The 13,268-nt window shown below is 43.4% G+C and overlaps 1 protein-coding gene across 2 annotated transcripts in view; it reads left to right on the top strand.

Annotated features, from left to right (window-relative positions):
- The window catches only part of ZBBX (zinc finger B-box domain containing), a 440,192-nt gene that overhangs the window by 396,674 nt on the left and 30,250 nt on the right, over positions 1–13,268 (top strand). For both annotated transcript variants that reach the window (XM_069213223.1, XM_069213224.1), the window contains exon 19: positions 12,959–13,094. In XM_069213223.1, coding sequence (XP_069069324.1) covers positions 12,959–13,094 — 136 coding nt within the window. The remainder of the gene's footprint in view (positions 1–12,958; positions 13,095–13,268) is intronic.

Genomic DNA, 13,268 nt, shown 5'->3' on the forward strand with positions numbered 1-13,268 from the left:
GTATTTAAAAATATACAGTAAATAATGTTTCTGCCTTCGAAAAGGGGAATTCACAACAAAGATTCCATGTTTTTTAAGTTGGAAAGATGTGTAAACAAAAATTGTTTTTGTGGTTTTCCACATTTCACAGTTAGGGGTATTTGCTCTCTATTATGTCATCGAAAATGTTGTAGACTACGAATTAGATTTTCTCTGATGCGCGCTTCTCTGAACAGCTGTGCTGTACCGTGATGTCACCCGTGTATAGAGTTTCCTGTAATAATAAGAGACTTCGAAGAGCCATCCTCAAACAGGGTTCCTTACCAATAGCCTCCCTCTGCATTTTGTGAGACCGAAAACGAGCATCAGTTCGGAAAGTCTCTCAAACTTGGCTTTTCGGGCTAGCCTACAGATTGTGGTTTTCTCTTGTTTTACGTTTAAGGAGAAGGACCCGCAAATTAAGCACCGGGAGACTCTTTGTAATAGCTGAGAGCTTTAGACATTTGATATGATGATGATGATGATAGAAAACAGCTAAAGACTGAACTAACAGAGCTTTTGTTGCGACCAGGCTCTTTTATGCATTTGCAGAAACTGTGGCATACGGACATGCACAAAATGTGTATTTCAGTTACTGTTTTAAGAATGTATTTATTTCTAAACAAAGATTTGCCCAATTAGCAAAATGTAAATAGCAATCTCTTGCTTTTGACTTTTTAACTCCTTTCCAATACAGGATCTATGCCAGTGTGCCATATTAATATACTTAACATTTGTCCTAGTCATGGAGGGTACAAGAACGCTTAACTAAAGGTTAAATTGTACGTCGCATAGGGAATTCTAGTGTCAGGGTTTTCCTTTAAATTACATTTGGTGACTTCATATTGTACCTCGATTTATGTCAAATATCCTTAAAATCACGTTCTTGGGCGTATCGATTTTACTAAACATTAGTCAATAATTTTATTTTTTTAAATATATTTTTGAAGGCATGTTTTGAGCTTTTCTGCTGTCACAGCTGTAGTCCATTTTCAATGTTTTTGGATTGCTGCCAATCAATCAATCAGGAAATTTGTAAAGCGCAGAACTAACCTATGAGGGTCTCAACGCGCTGAGGTCGGGGGGGGGTTGCTGCTACTGCTTGAACAGCCAGGTCTTGGGAAGTCTCCTGAAGGTAAGGAGGTCTTTTGTCTTACACAGGTGGGTAGGGAGAGTGTTCCACGTCTTGGCGGCGAGGTGCGAGAATGATCTGCAACCGGTTGCAGTTCTGAGGATGCATGGGACGGTTGCGAGGGCGAGGTCGGCAGAGTGGAGATGCCGGGTCGGGGTGTAGATGGAGAGCCATCTGTTGAGGTATTCTGGTCCGGTGTTGTGCAGTGCTTTGTGAGCATGGGTAAGGAGTTTGAAGGTGATTCTCTTGTTGACTGGGAGCCAGTGCAGGCTTCTCAGATGGCCTGTGATGCGACAGTTGCAGGGGATGTCCAGGATGTGGCGTTCTGGATGCGTTGCAGCCTCTTCTGGAGTTTGGCCTTGGTTCCTCTGTAGAGGGCATTGCCGTAGTCCAGGTTGCTGCTTACGAGGGCTTGGGTGACTATTCTTCTGGTTTCTGTGGGGATTCATTTGTAGATCTTTCAGAGGACGCGGAGAGTGTTGAAGCAGGAGGAGGAGATGGCGTTGACTTGCTGGGTCATGGATAATGAGGAGTCCAAGATGAATCCTATATTGCGTGAGTGGTCGGTGGGAGTCGGAGCGGCTCCGAGAGTGGCAGGCCACCCAGTAGTAGGGCTATAGAAATTACTACTAAACTGTAAAATCACAGCTTTGTATGTATATAATATATGCAGAGCCACCTTTTCCATGCGCCACTATGCCCACTCTCTGTTCCATTTTCTTCCCCTGTGTAGTGTGAATTGGTACGTGCTTTTCTCCCACTCAATGAATTCTCATCTGGGGCCTTTGTCCTAGTTCTTTTTGGCACTTTTATTGCTTTTTGCTTCCATTGTCAACCTTTCTTCCTCCATTTTGAGTAGCTTATGCTGCATCTGATAGAGCCTAGTTTTGCTGCTGTGCAGGAGAACCAAGTCAATTCCTACGATTATGTGGAAATTGTACCAATATGCAGGATTTCAATCTGAATGCAGACACACTACAACACAAACTATTGGCACAAGGATATCCTAGACAGTAAGGACGTGACTCTTTTAAATGAGCCACGTACTACAATAGAGACAGTATGTTTCAAGAGAGAACTAATAACAATGAGGAGAAATTGGTTCTGTGTGTGGTGTAGCACTCCAACCTAAATCATAGAATTAGACAAATAATCAACTCTCAGTTTCACATCCTGAACACGGATATCACACGTGGTAGGATGCCAAGACCAATGTTTGCTTTTAGGAAAAATTGCAACCTACGGAACCTGCTGGTGAAACACCATATACCTAAGGTTGATGTGTGGATCATGCCAGGCGTGGACAGGAGCAATTGTGGCCAGCACATTACAATGTGGAAAATGGAAATTATTCTATCTGACATGACTACCCGTAGAACATCAAGTGTAGTTTATCTCATCTGTTGCTCATGTAAATTATGCTATGTAGGAGACACTGGATGCAAATTTAGGACTCGTTTCACAGAGCATAACATAAATCTGCCATCACAACAATAAAGTGGGAGCACCCTTAGTTGAACACTGAATGCAAAGGAAACACACAGAGCAAGAGATCCCTTGGGCCGTTCTGGAGAAGGTGAAGGTCCCAAAAGGACAGGATGAGATGACATTCTCTAGAAAGAGAGAAGTCTCCTGGTTATTTACCCTTAGCACATGTAGACATGGACTCAATAAACGTATCCCTTGGGAGAATGCGATTACCTGAAGTAGTAGAAATGTAATCTTCTAAACCAGATTGGTGATCTGTGTTGCCTCTCCAGATCCTTTTCCTATCTCAGCCACTCTCCCACAGGCAACACATTTTTACTACTTTCTGCAGTACTTGCACTTTTTGGGCCTGGGAGTGTCAAGGGTGGATGTTTCTTGGATTCCACACCATCCTTTATTATGAAGTAGTTTTCCTTCTCTTTATTGAAGTAAGCTTGCTTCTTAGAGCAGTGCTTTCTAATCGTCTATGTGTCCTTGCCACCAGTTCCTTTATGGTGTGCATTTCCCATCCACCATTGTGGTTTGTTGGACTCCTTTTCTTATGCAGGGTCATCCCCAATCTTTTTGCCTGCTGCCTCCTAATTTTCTTTTACCTGTTGCTGCTGGCTTTTGAACTCAGAGCACTTTACCACTGCTAACCAGTGCTAAAGTGCATGTGCTCCCTGTGTAAATTGCATGTGATTGGTTTATCCATGATTGGCATATTTGATTTACTAGTAAGTCCCTAGTAAAGTGCACCAGAGGTGCCAAGGCCTGTAAAGCAAATGCTACTAGTGGGCCTGCAGCACTGGTTGTGCCACCCAGATAGGTAGCTCTGTAATCATGTCTCAGACCTGCCACTGCAGTGTCTGAGTGTGCAGTTTTAACTGTAAATTCGACTTGGCAAGTGTACCCACTTGCCAGGCCTAAACCTTCCCTTTTCTTACATGTCAGACACCCCTAAGGTAGGCCCTGGGTATCCCTAAGGGCAGGGTGCAGTGTATGGTTAAGATAGGACATATAGTAATGTGTTTTATATGTCCTGACAGTGAAATATTGCTAAATTCGTTTTTCACTTTTGCAAGGCCTGTCCCTCTCATAGGTTAACATGGGGGCTACCTTTAAATATGATTAAAGTGTAGATTCCCTTTGGGAGTGGATGGACATGTGAAGTTTGGGGTCTCTGAGCTCACAATTTAAAAATACATCTTTTAGTAAAGTTGATTTTAAGATTGTGCGTTTGAAAATGCCACTTTTAGAAAGTGAGCATTTTCTTGCTTATACCGTTTCTGTGACTCTGCCTGTTTTTGGATTCCCTGTCTGGGTCAGTTTGACAGTTGGGCTGGTTGCACCTCACACTAGACAGTGACACATAGGGAGCTGGGGTGTAGTCTGCATTTCCTGATGAGCCATCTGTGCTAGGAGGGAGGAGAGGATTGGTCACTTCCACCTGAAAGGGCTGTGCCTGTCCTCACACAATGCAGTCTCCGAACCCCTGGTGAGTGTCTGTGGTCTGCCTGGGCAAGGCACTATTTTACATTCAAAAGAGACTTTACTTTGAAGTAGGCCTACTTCAAAGGAGAAATTGGGTATAAGAAGGGCACCCAAAACCACAGACTTTAGAACACTTCTGGAAACAAGAGGAGCCTCTGCCTGGAGAAGAGATGAAGAGCTGAAGAGAAGTGCTGCCCTGCCTGTGACTCTGCTTTGTGGAGATATCCTGCAGTTGCTGCTTCTGCCAGAGTAAGAGGGCAAAGACTGGACTTTGTATGCCCTCTATCTTGTCAAGAAATCTCCAAGTGCTTGATTTAGAGCTTGCCTCCTGTTGTTTGAAGTCTCAGGGACAGCAAAGACTTCTTTCTGCCAGCACCTGGAGTCTCTGGAGAGACTCCTGCTCTGACAAGTGGTGCCCTATCCAGTCCCTGGGTCCTTGAAAGGAAGGCTGGTGGAAATCCAAGTAAATCGACTTCGGACGACTTCGGACCGACACCGCTGCAAAATCCGGTGACGCCGCCTGCAACTGATTCCGTGATCTCCGCCGGAACGCGACGAACTTCGCAGGCCCGACGCCACTGCAGCCCCGCTGAAGTCCGCAACTCCGTGAAAGTCGCCGCACCACGTCTTGACAGACGCCGCTCGAAGTGCACGGATTCAACGTTTCGCACCGACATCGCGATCCCTGACTTCACGCATCGACTTGTTTTCACTCTCCACCCAAGGTACTGTACTTGGGGGTCTACGCGACTCCGTCTCCGGCGCCGCTGGTGTCGGCTTGTTGGGAAGACTCCGTCACGATGCTGTGTTAACACCTCATCAAAGCATTTTGGGTTTCTAAGCGCTATTTTTGAGTTTAATCTTTAAAAATTCATTACTTGACTTGTGTATGTCGGATCTTGGTCGTTTTGGTCTTGTTTTGTTAAGATAAATATTTCCTATTTTTCCAAACTGGTGTGTCATTTTGTAGTGTTTTCATTAAGTTACCGTGTGTGTTGGTACATATTCTTTACACCTAGCACTCTGAAGTTAAGCCTACTGCTCTGCCAAGCTACCAAGGGGGTAAGCAGGGGTTAGCTGAGGGTGAATCTCTTTTACCTTGACTAAAGTGAGGGTCCTTGCTTGAACTGGGGGCAAACCTGACTGTCAACCAAAGACCCAATTTCTAACATGGTTTGTTTTGTTTTGTATCATTATTCCTATTTCATTTTGTCATATTTTACTTATGCCAGTCTATAGTACCGACCCTGCTCCACTATTCGCCTTTATTCTTTGTCTGTGTCTCTCCCATCTTTTTACTGTCCATATATCTTTCTTGGTTGGTTATTGGCGTCTTTTCTCATGTGGTTTCCAGTATATTAGCAGCTATCATTGCAACAGCGATAAGATTCGTTTATAGCCCACTTTAAGATGGCTCTTCCTTTTCATCTGTCTGTCGGTACTGATTACGTCATTCATGATTTTCTTCCTGTATGTGTATTTTAAATAAACAGTTGTCGGGGAGTGGGGAGGACAATAAATAAATAAATTAATAAAACATACCTTTTTCCTGCGCCACACTGCTCTATCCGCTTTGCTCTCCTCTGTCTGCAGGCACAGGCTCCCCGCTTGCCCTGTGGCCCTGTGGGCAATCCTGACACTGCTCAAAGCAGCGTCAGCATTGGCTGGGAGTGCCCAGCCAGGGCACTCCCAGGCAGACTGGGAGTCTCTTCCTGGTCTCCACCAGCCTGGCAACATAGTGCCGGGTTGAAGAAACCCTACTGCGCATGTATGTTTAGCTGGCCCAAGATGACCGGCCAAACATACATGCGCATTGAGGGGGGTCTGCACTCCCCCTCCGTCCCTGTTATGTCTGTGGCCCGCCCACTTTTATAGTAAAAACATAATGAACAGAGTTTATTATGTTTTTAGAAACACCTGCTCCTGGCGGGGGAGGTGGGGGGGGCGTGCCACCCCTGAATGTGTGTATGATTGGTTTGGGGCTCTCTATAGGGGTAATTTTCTGTATGTGCATGAAGTTTGAGTAATACAATTGGTGCACTAGCTTGCAACATGTGGTGATGATGATTGTTGGACTAATGTTATTTTTAATTCATGTGGCCTTTATAAAGTAGGTTTGTTAACTCAAGCCTTATAATTTTATTTCAGAACTGTCTAGCGATAACTATTGTGGAAAAGTTTTATGTAATTGTTTTCCTCATGGTGTCTCCCTGGTTGGATTGTCAGCGCCCTGATGAAGTTGGTTTCCATCTTTGGGTTTCACCCAAACACGTGTCAGCAGTGTATGTGAGATAGACGTTAGACATGGATATTGTTTCAACCGCGTTTAATTAAATAGGATCTTGTGTCATGCTGAATCTAGATGAAAACTCTAAACAGAAACCTTTTGTACATATCATCAATGTATTTTACTATTAATACCGATGGCACTGTTTTTCTTTATTAATCCCTCAGGGGATAGGAAAAGAAATGAAGAACACCAGTTTTGGGGATATTCAAGATAATGGTTTTGTTTTGTTGAACCCAGTGACCTAAGGGGCAGAGGAATATGTGTATGTTTGAGTTGGATGGTTTGTTGGAATAGTGAGTGGGTATGAGAGATGGATGGCTGTGAAGGATTTGGATGTACTAGAATTACAATAACAAGGACACATATGTATGTAGGGTAAAGTATCTCATGTAAGTGTGTATTTTGATGAGGAAGTTGGATTAATACAATTTTGTTCTGAATTTAATGCATATTTATATGAAGAGAGAATGTATTGGTATAATTCGGTGTAACCTTGTTTAATAAATGGGTGCTGTATATCAAATTTCATGTTTTGGCTCGATATATTGATTCTGTGTATATTTGTGGGAACATTAAATTGAGAGGATGTTGTTTGATGGACAGGGGGACCAAGTCGCCATTGCATGATGGGATTAAAAATGTATTCCCTTCTGCGTGCAGAGCTGCAGGTCTTGCACACTGATAGGTCAAGCAAACTTCACTCCCTGAACATGGGATAGCGGAACAAGTTTTGCATTGTCTGATAACATTAGGGAGTAATGCTGGGGATGGAGCCTATCACATTCTATGGACATCTAGCATTAAAATGCTCACCTGAACCAGACAGCAATCTCTTCAAATGGACACAAAACTCTGAAATACAAGAGGCACAAGAAGAATAAGAGGCATTGCCAAACACCCCGTAGATTTGTTAACCCCAGCAGTCTTCCTTGGATAGCTCTGGGACAATGGATATGCAGTAAATTGAGCAATAAATGACCCTGCAATGCAGATGTAAGTGCTAACATGGTGCCCATTTTTTTACAATCTCTGTGTAGTGGACGGAGGTGTAGGTAAATTTAGGGACAACCAGGGACTGGTGTAGTGGGACTGCTTTGTCTAGCTAACTGACCTCAATTTAAGCCTTTTTAGGCCTTTAAAAAATTGGAAGAATCCTCCTCCATTGCTGAAGATTATTAGGCTATTTATTCCCACATCTTCTTTTTTATCTTCAAGAACAGGATTACCCCTAGGGTTATAGAGACCAGCCTCCTGATTTGACATACATGCTATGTCGAGCCATTTGTGAGCTGTGGTGTATGGTTTTTTTTTTGGAGCTCAAACACCTTATCTTTTAGCGGATATATAGTAGGGTGTGGCCCTAGATACAGTGGAGCCTTCGCAGAGAAGCAAGAGTCCCTATTGTGATGACCCAGTGGATGAGGCCTTAAAGGGTTATTCTAGAGTGGCATCAGACCATCAATTAGTCACAATTTACGATTACAGCAATCTTCCCCATTCCTTCCATGCTTTGTTTTGGCAGATGCTAGAGACCCACAGATCTTTTTTTACTTTCACATGCTGAGGGGATCTCAGGATACTTCTGGCAGAGACACACATTTTTTTTAAATATTTGTTTTTTCCAAAACATTTCCTAAAATAATTCACTGGACGTCTTTTTTTAGATTCTTTTTCCCTACATTATCAACTCCTTTTTTTGTCATCAATGGGTCACTTCTGATTGTTAGGTGGCCAATCTGTGGGACAAACAGCTCAGCCAATGACCCACCTGCACTCTATATGGTCTGCCTGCCCTACTCTTACTCAATGAAAGAATGTACCTGCTGCCTGAGGATGCCCAGGAGAATCCTGATGGATCAAGAGTTCATTCACCCCAGAGGGAGGATGGTACATGACTTTAAGGCAGCAGAAATTCGTGGTTGTATAAGAGCTTCAAAGAGCAATCATTGAAGAAGTTTCTTCATCTGGTACACATCCATCAATCTCTAGGGGCTGCAGAAGAAGGATAGCCTTGGACAGGAAGTAGTACAGTAATCACAGCCACTCTAGTTATGTCCACTGGGCCCTTTCAGCATTGTAAATTTTGTCTTTGAGGGCCATCATGCTACCCACTTGCTCGACGTTAAGGATCGGTTTTCACCCTATCTCAGTGTTTAAATTGCAGAACATCCAGATATTGCTGTCAAGAACACAATTGAGGGCACTGTTAATGTTGAGAAATGGTTCTGCACATCATTCAATAACAAGTCATTCATCGCAGAGGGGCCAATTTCATCAAGACATTCGCTGTCTCAGCGCTCATCATCAACATGTAGCAGGTCTGACACAGGTCCTCACCTCGGCCAGGCCTGTTCCCAGCCTGTACCTGGTGACCTCAGGCCAGTTCCTACATGCATCCCTGCTAGCCATGGAATTTGTGGAAGTTGGCGGGTTGGACACAGGTTCTGGCTCCAGGCATTACCCTGCACCCTTCCCTGCTGCACACTACGAAAGGCCATGCAGAGTAGGGAAGGGCGGCCCACATTGTTCTGGTGCATGACCAGGCTTGAGATGAGGCCATGCAGTCAATCTCTGCTGCGCATGGCCATAGTGAGTTTGGTGTCGGAGCTGACCTCAGGCTAGGTCTTGGACATAGTCCCAGCTCTGCACTGGCAAAGGTTATGTGCAGCAGAGTCTGGTATTTAAGTGCCAATATAAACCTAGGCATTTGTTAAAATACAGGCCATTAGAAAGTGAGTTATGTTTTTGGCTTAAATGCTACAAATCCCTGAAATTCTCCAACTATGGTTTTTGGCAGAAACTGTAACTCATTTCATGCATTTGCACTGCGTATGATGTCAAATATGCTATCAATCATGTCATCAAAAGGCACATGATTGATGACATTACTTATGACCTCACCACTAACATTGCTAATATCACGTCACCAAAAAAAAGAAACTTCAGGACCAAATAAAATGAGATTAAAACACAGATTGGGTTAGGTGCAGGCACAGCGCCCAGGTCACCCGACTAGTCCTGTTGCACACAGCCAAAGGTCATGCACAGCAGGGGTGGCTGCCTTGCATGCTTCTTCCATGTGCAGCATTAGCTTTTCAAATATAGTCGGTTGGGCACATCCTGTGTCCTACCCATGTAGGAGTTTACTGCCTGATGCGCGTTGCACTTTCCTGCGCCCAACTTCTTTCAGCGATGAATTCCTACCTGAATTTGGATGGGCTCAAGGCCTAGTCCCCTGTGCTGGGCCTCCAGAGGTTCTGTGCAGTGGGGATTGGCACTTAACAGTGGGTGTCTAATACATGTAAGCCTCCCCTACATGCAACCTTTGTTGTGCTCAGCCGCATGCATAGTACACAGTGGTGGTTTACCACCTATAGCAATTGGACACAGCTTTTGGCCTCTGGCACCGAGCAACTGAATGCATTGTGCATCAAGGAATGCCACTTAATTGAGTAATAATAATGACAATTAAATTCACTGAAAAGTTTGAAAATTACACAGTTGTATATCTCACAGGATACATATGAAAACATTCGAAACATTTTGGTATTTGCACAAATACCCCAGAAAATAAGCATGGTGAAAATGGAAAAGAAACATATTGGTAAAAAAGACATATTAAAATCCTAAAAGAAATAGATAAAGCAAGGTAACTATAACTCACGCCCTCTACTTGCACTGTTAATTACTTCACATATTACATCACTCATGATATCTTCTGTGGCATCATTGATAATATCACTGCAGCATTTGCAGTGAAATTACAACCCCTGTGCGTGCAGTCAACCCCATGCTCACACGGCCTTCAGCTGTGCATGGTGGCAGTTGGCTGCAGGGCCTGCAGGCAACCCTCCACATGCAGCCAACCCCAAGCTGTGGGTGTGTGAGTGGCTGTATGGGTGTGTGAGCGAGTGTGTGTGGTTGTGTGGGTATGTAAGCAGGTTTGTGAGTGTATGAGAGGGTGTGTGAGTGCATGTGTGAGTGGCTGTGTGGGTCAATGAGTGGGTGTGCGAGTGGTTTTGTGGGTCTGTGTGTGGGTAAGTGAGTGTATGAGTGGGTGTGTGTGAGTGGTTGATTGTGTAAGTGGGCTTGTGAGTGTGTGAGTGAATGTGTCGGTCTGTGAGTGGGTGTTTGAATGGTTTTGTGGGTCTCTGAGTAGGTGTGTGGCTGTATGTGTGTGTTTGAGTGGCTGTATGGGTGGGTGTGAGTGGGTGTGTGAGTGCATGTGTGAGTGGCTGTGTGGGTTGTGAGTTGTTGAGTTGTTTGTGGGTCTGTGAGTGGGTGTGTGAGTAGCTGTATGGGTGTGTGAATGGTTGTATGGGTTTGTAATTAGGTGTGTGAGCGGGTGTATGAGTGGCTGTGTTGGACTGTACACCCCACCAAAAACAAATTGGGGGGCAATTTCTTGACCCTAAGGGGTCCCTCAGAGGCCCCTCCACCAGTCCTGTGTTTTCACATTACCTCTAAACTAACCCCTTCTGTCATTTTTACATTTCATTTTTGGCCCCGGTACGAAGACTGGATACAAAAAATGGCAGCTACAACTTTCCTGTCAGGTTGCGGCCAGCCAGTCACATCATTGCTATTGGTGCATGGATCCTCGGATCCACCCTGGTGGATCTGCGCCTCTAGATACAGATACATCTTTTTTCTTTAATAACTCCAAAACTACCGATTAGATTTACTGTATCTTTCTGGACCAAGATCTAGCCTTCTGCCAAATTTGGTGTAATTCTGATCAGCCGTTCGGGCTGTAGTCATGTCTAAAATCCTTAAGGAAAATTGGTTGGGGGAAAACGTGTTTTTGCATCCCCCCCTTTTTCTCAGCTGCTGCTTGACAAATCACCCAGACACTTTCGAGACAGCGGCTAAAGTGTCTGGCACACTAGTTTTGAAAATGTCATGAATATTCCTCAAATGATGCCAAAGTTATTAGCAAAACAAAAAATGCTTTACCAATAGAAACTAGGCTCTAACTATAGCTATTTAATGCTGTGGTGAGGACTCTGCTGGAGTGAGTCCTGATCCTCAAGAGTTGCGACCCAGGTCTGCGACACTTGGCTGGCATTATTAGAAGCTCCTCCACTGAGAAGAAAACTAATGTGCTGATTTGTGTCAGAACTTTGCAACCTGCCATAACTACCAACATGAGACCTACGATTCTCACTACAGCAATGACAGCCCATGGCGACTGTCAACGTGAAGGACCCACAATGACAGTCTATGTTGCTGACTTGCCATTCATGCGACATCAGTGACAGCCCGCAGCTACCATCAATACAAAGCTCCAGCCATGACCGGATCATCTCGCTACAGCAACAATCATCTGCAACATCGACCTTCTCATTGTGCCAAACGTTTCCTCCTTATAACCTCCTCCAACACGAACTGAACTCTGCTTGCTGGACATGAAAAAATTATTAACCTGGTCCGTTTACCTGACTCAGGGACAACCAGAACTTGTGAATTTGCCCCAGTCTAGCACAACCGGGTGACTGCTAGTGGTGTTGTATGCTTTCGACTCTAATTTCACTAAAACCTTCAAAATGCAATATCTCCAGTTGTAATAATTGCATTTATGTTGGTCTAGTATTGTTTTATTTATTAAAGTTTACCTGTTTCTAAACTGTTTGTGAGTTCTTGTGGTGTTGTGTTTTACTTTATTACTGTTTGTGTGCTGCATAATTACTTTACACTTTGCCTCTAAGTTAAGCTTGACTGATTCTATGCCAATCTACTAAGGGGTTAAGCGCAGGTTTATTTTTTGACATTCGTGGTTCACCCTGACAAGGATTGTGGTTGTTACCTGACTGGGACTTAATATATATCTTGTATACTTACTAGGTTCTATTTAATATGTAAAAGCCAAGCTACCGCAAGGTGAGACATTGATTTCACTTATGGAAAGATTGTTTTACTTTTGTGTGATTCACCTTATTGGGTTATGTCTGTATTCTTTCACAGCAACATCAAGTCTATGACTTCGCTCCCCTACGTATGCTAGATGGATTACTTACTGTAAGCATTTTTCAATAGCTGGACATCTGTGGCAATCACTTGTGAAGTTATAGGAATGTAGGGAATACTCCGTAAGTAGTTATGCCTGTCAAACCCTGCAAACTGTATTAAGTTAAATGATAGTGTAGAGAAGGCATTGGACAATCCATTATTGCCTCTGAACAACAAAGTTGAGTTGACCTCTTGGCTCATAGTTTACTACTGTATACATCCCATTCAACTGTGCAATGCAAGTGGGTTTCAAATTTTTTATAATACATTGCATATAAGTAATTTACATAGGTTTCCCGCCACAGTACATATTAGTTACATTGAATTACTTTCATATTCCATGGTTTCTGAAATGTAGTCTGTCTCTTTCAGAAGGTAAGCCTGACTTCTCCTGTGCCAATATTGCAAATGCACCTTGATGCATCATTTCTGCTTTAACTTTCAGCTCATATACTGTCTCAAAAAAATGATCATTACAGATTTGTGGCATATGGAAAATAAATTATTTTCGTTTTTCTAAAACTAACGTATCAGTATCTATGTTACAGATCCACAGAATAACCTTCATGGTTTATCTAATGACAAAACAAGCTTCAAGCGGTCCTCAAAGACAAAAATAAGGAATGTTTCTGATTCCAGCAAGATGTCAGTATCAACAGAAGACAAGACAGTGCCTAATGCAAAGTAAGTTATCCTTGATATTTCTGTAAATAAATGAAATGTTGGTCTAGGGACAGTTGAGCAATAAACTCAGTAGGCATTAAGAATCTCGTTTGACTTTTTTTTTTTTTTTGTCCTCATACACCTCTGGCCTTCGAACCACACAATAGCGCCCTAATGGTGTTCGCCATACATAGA

Source organism: Pleurodeles waltl, chromosome 11 (genome assembly GCF_031143425.1).
Source record: "Pleurodeles waltl isolate 20211129_DDA chromosome 11, aPleWal1.hap1.20221129, whole genome shotgun sequence".
NCBI classification, from domain to species: Eukaryota; Metazoa; Chordata; class Amphibia; order Caudata; family Salamandridae; genus Pleurodeles; species Pleurodeles waltl.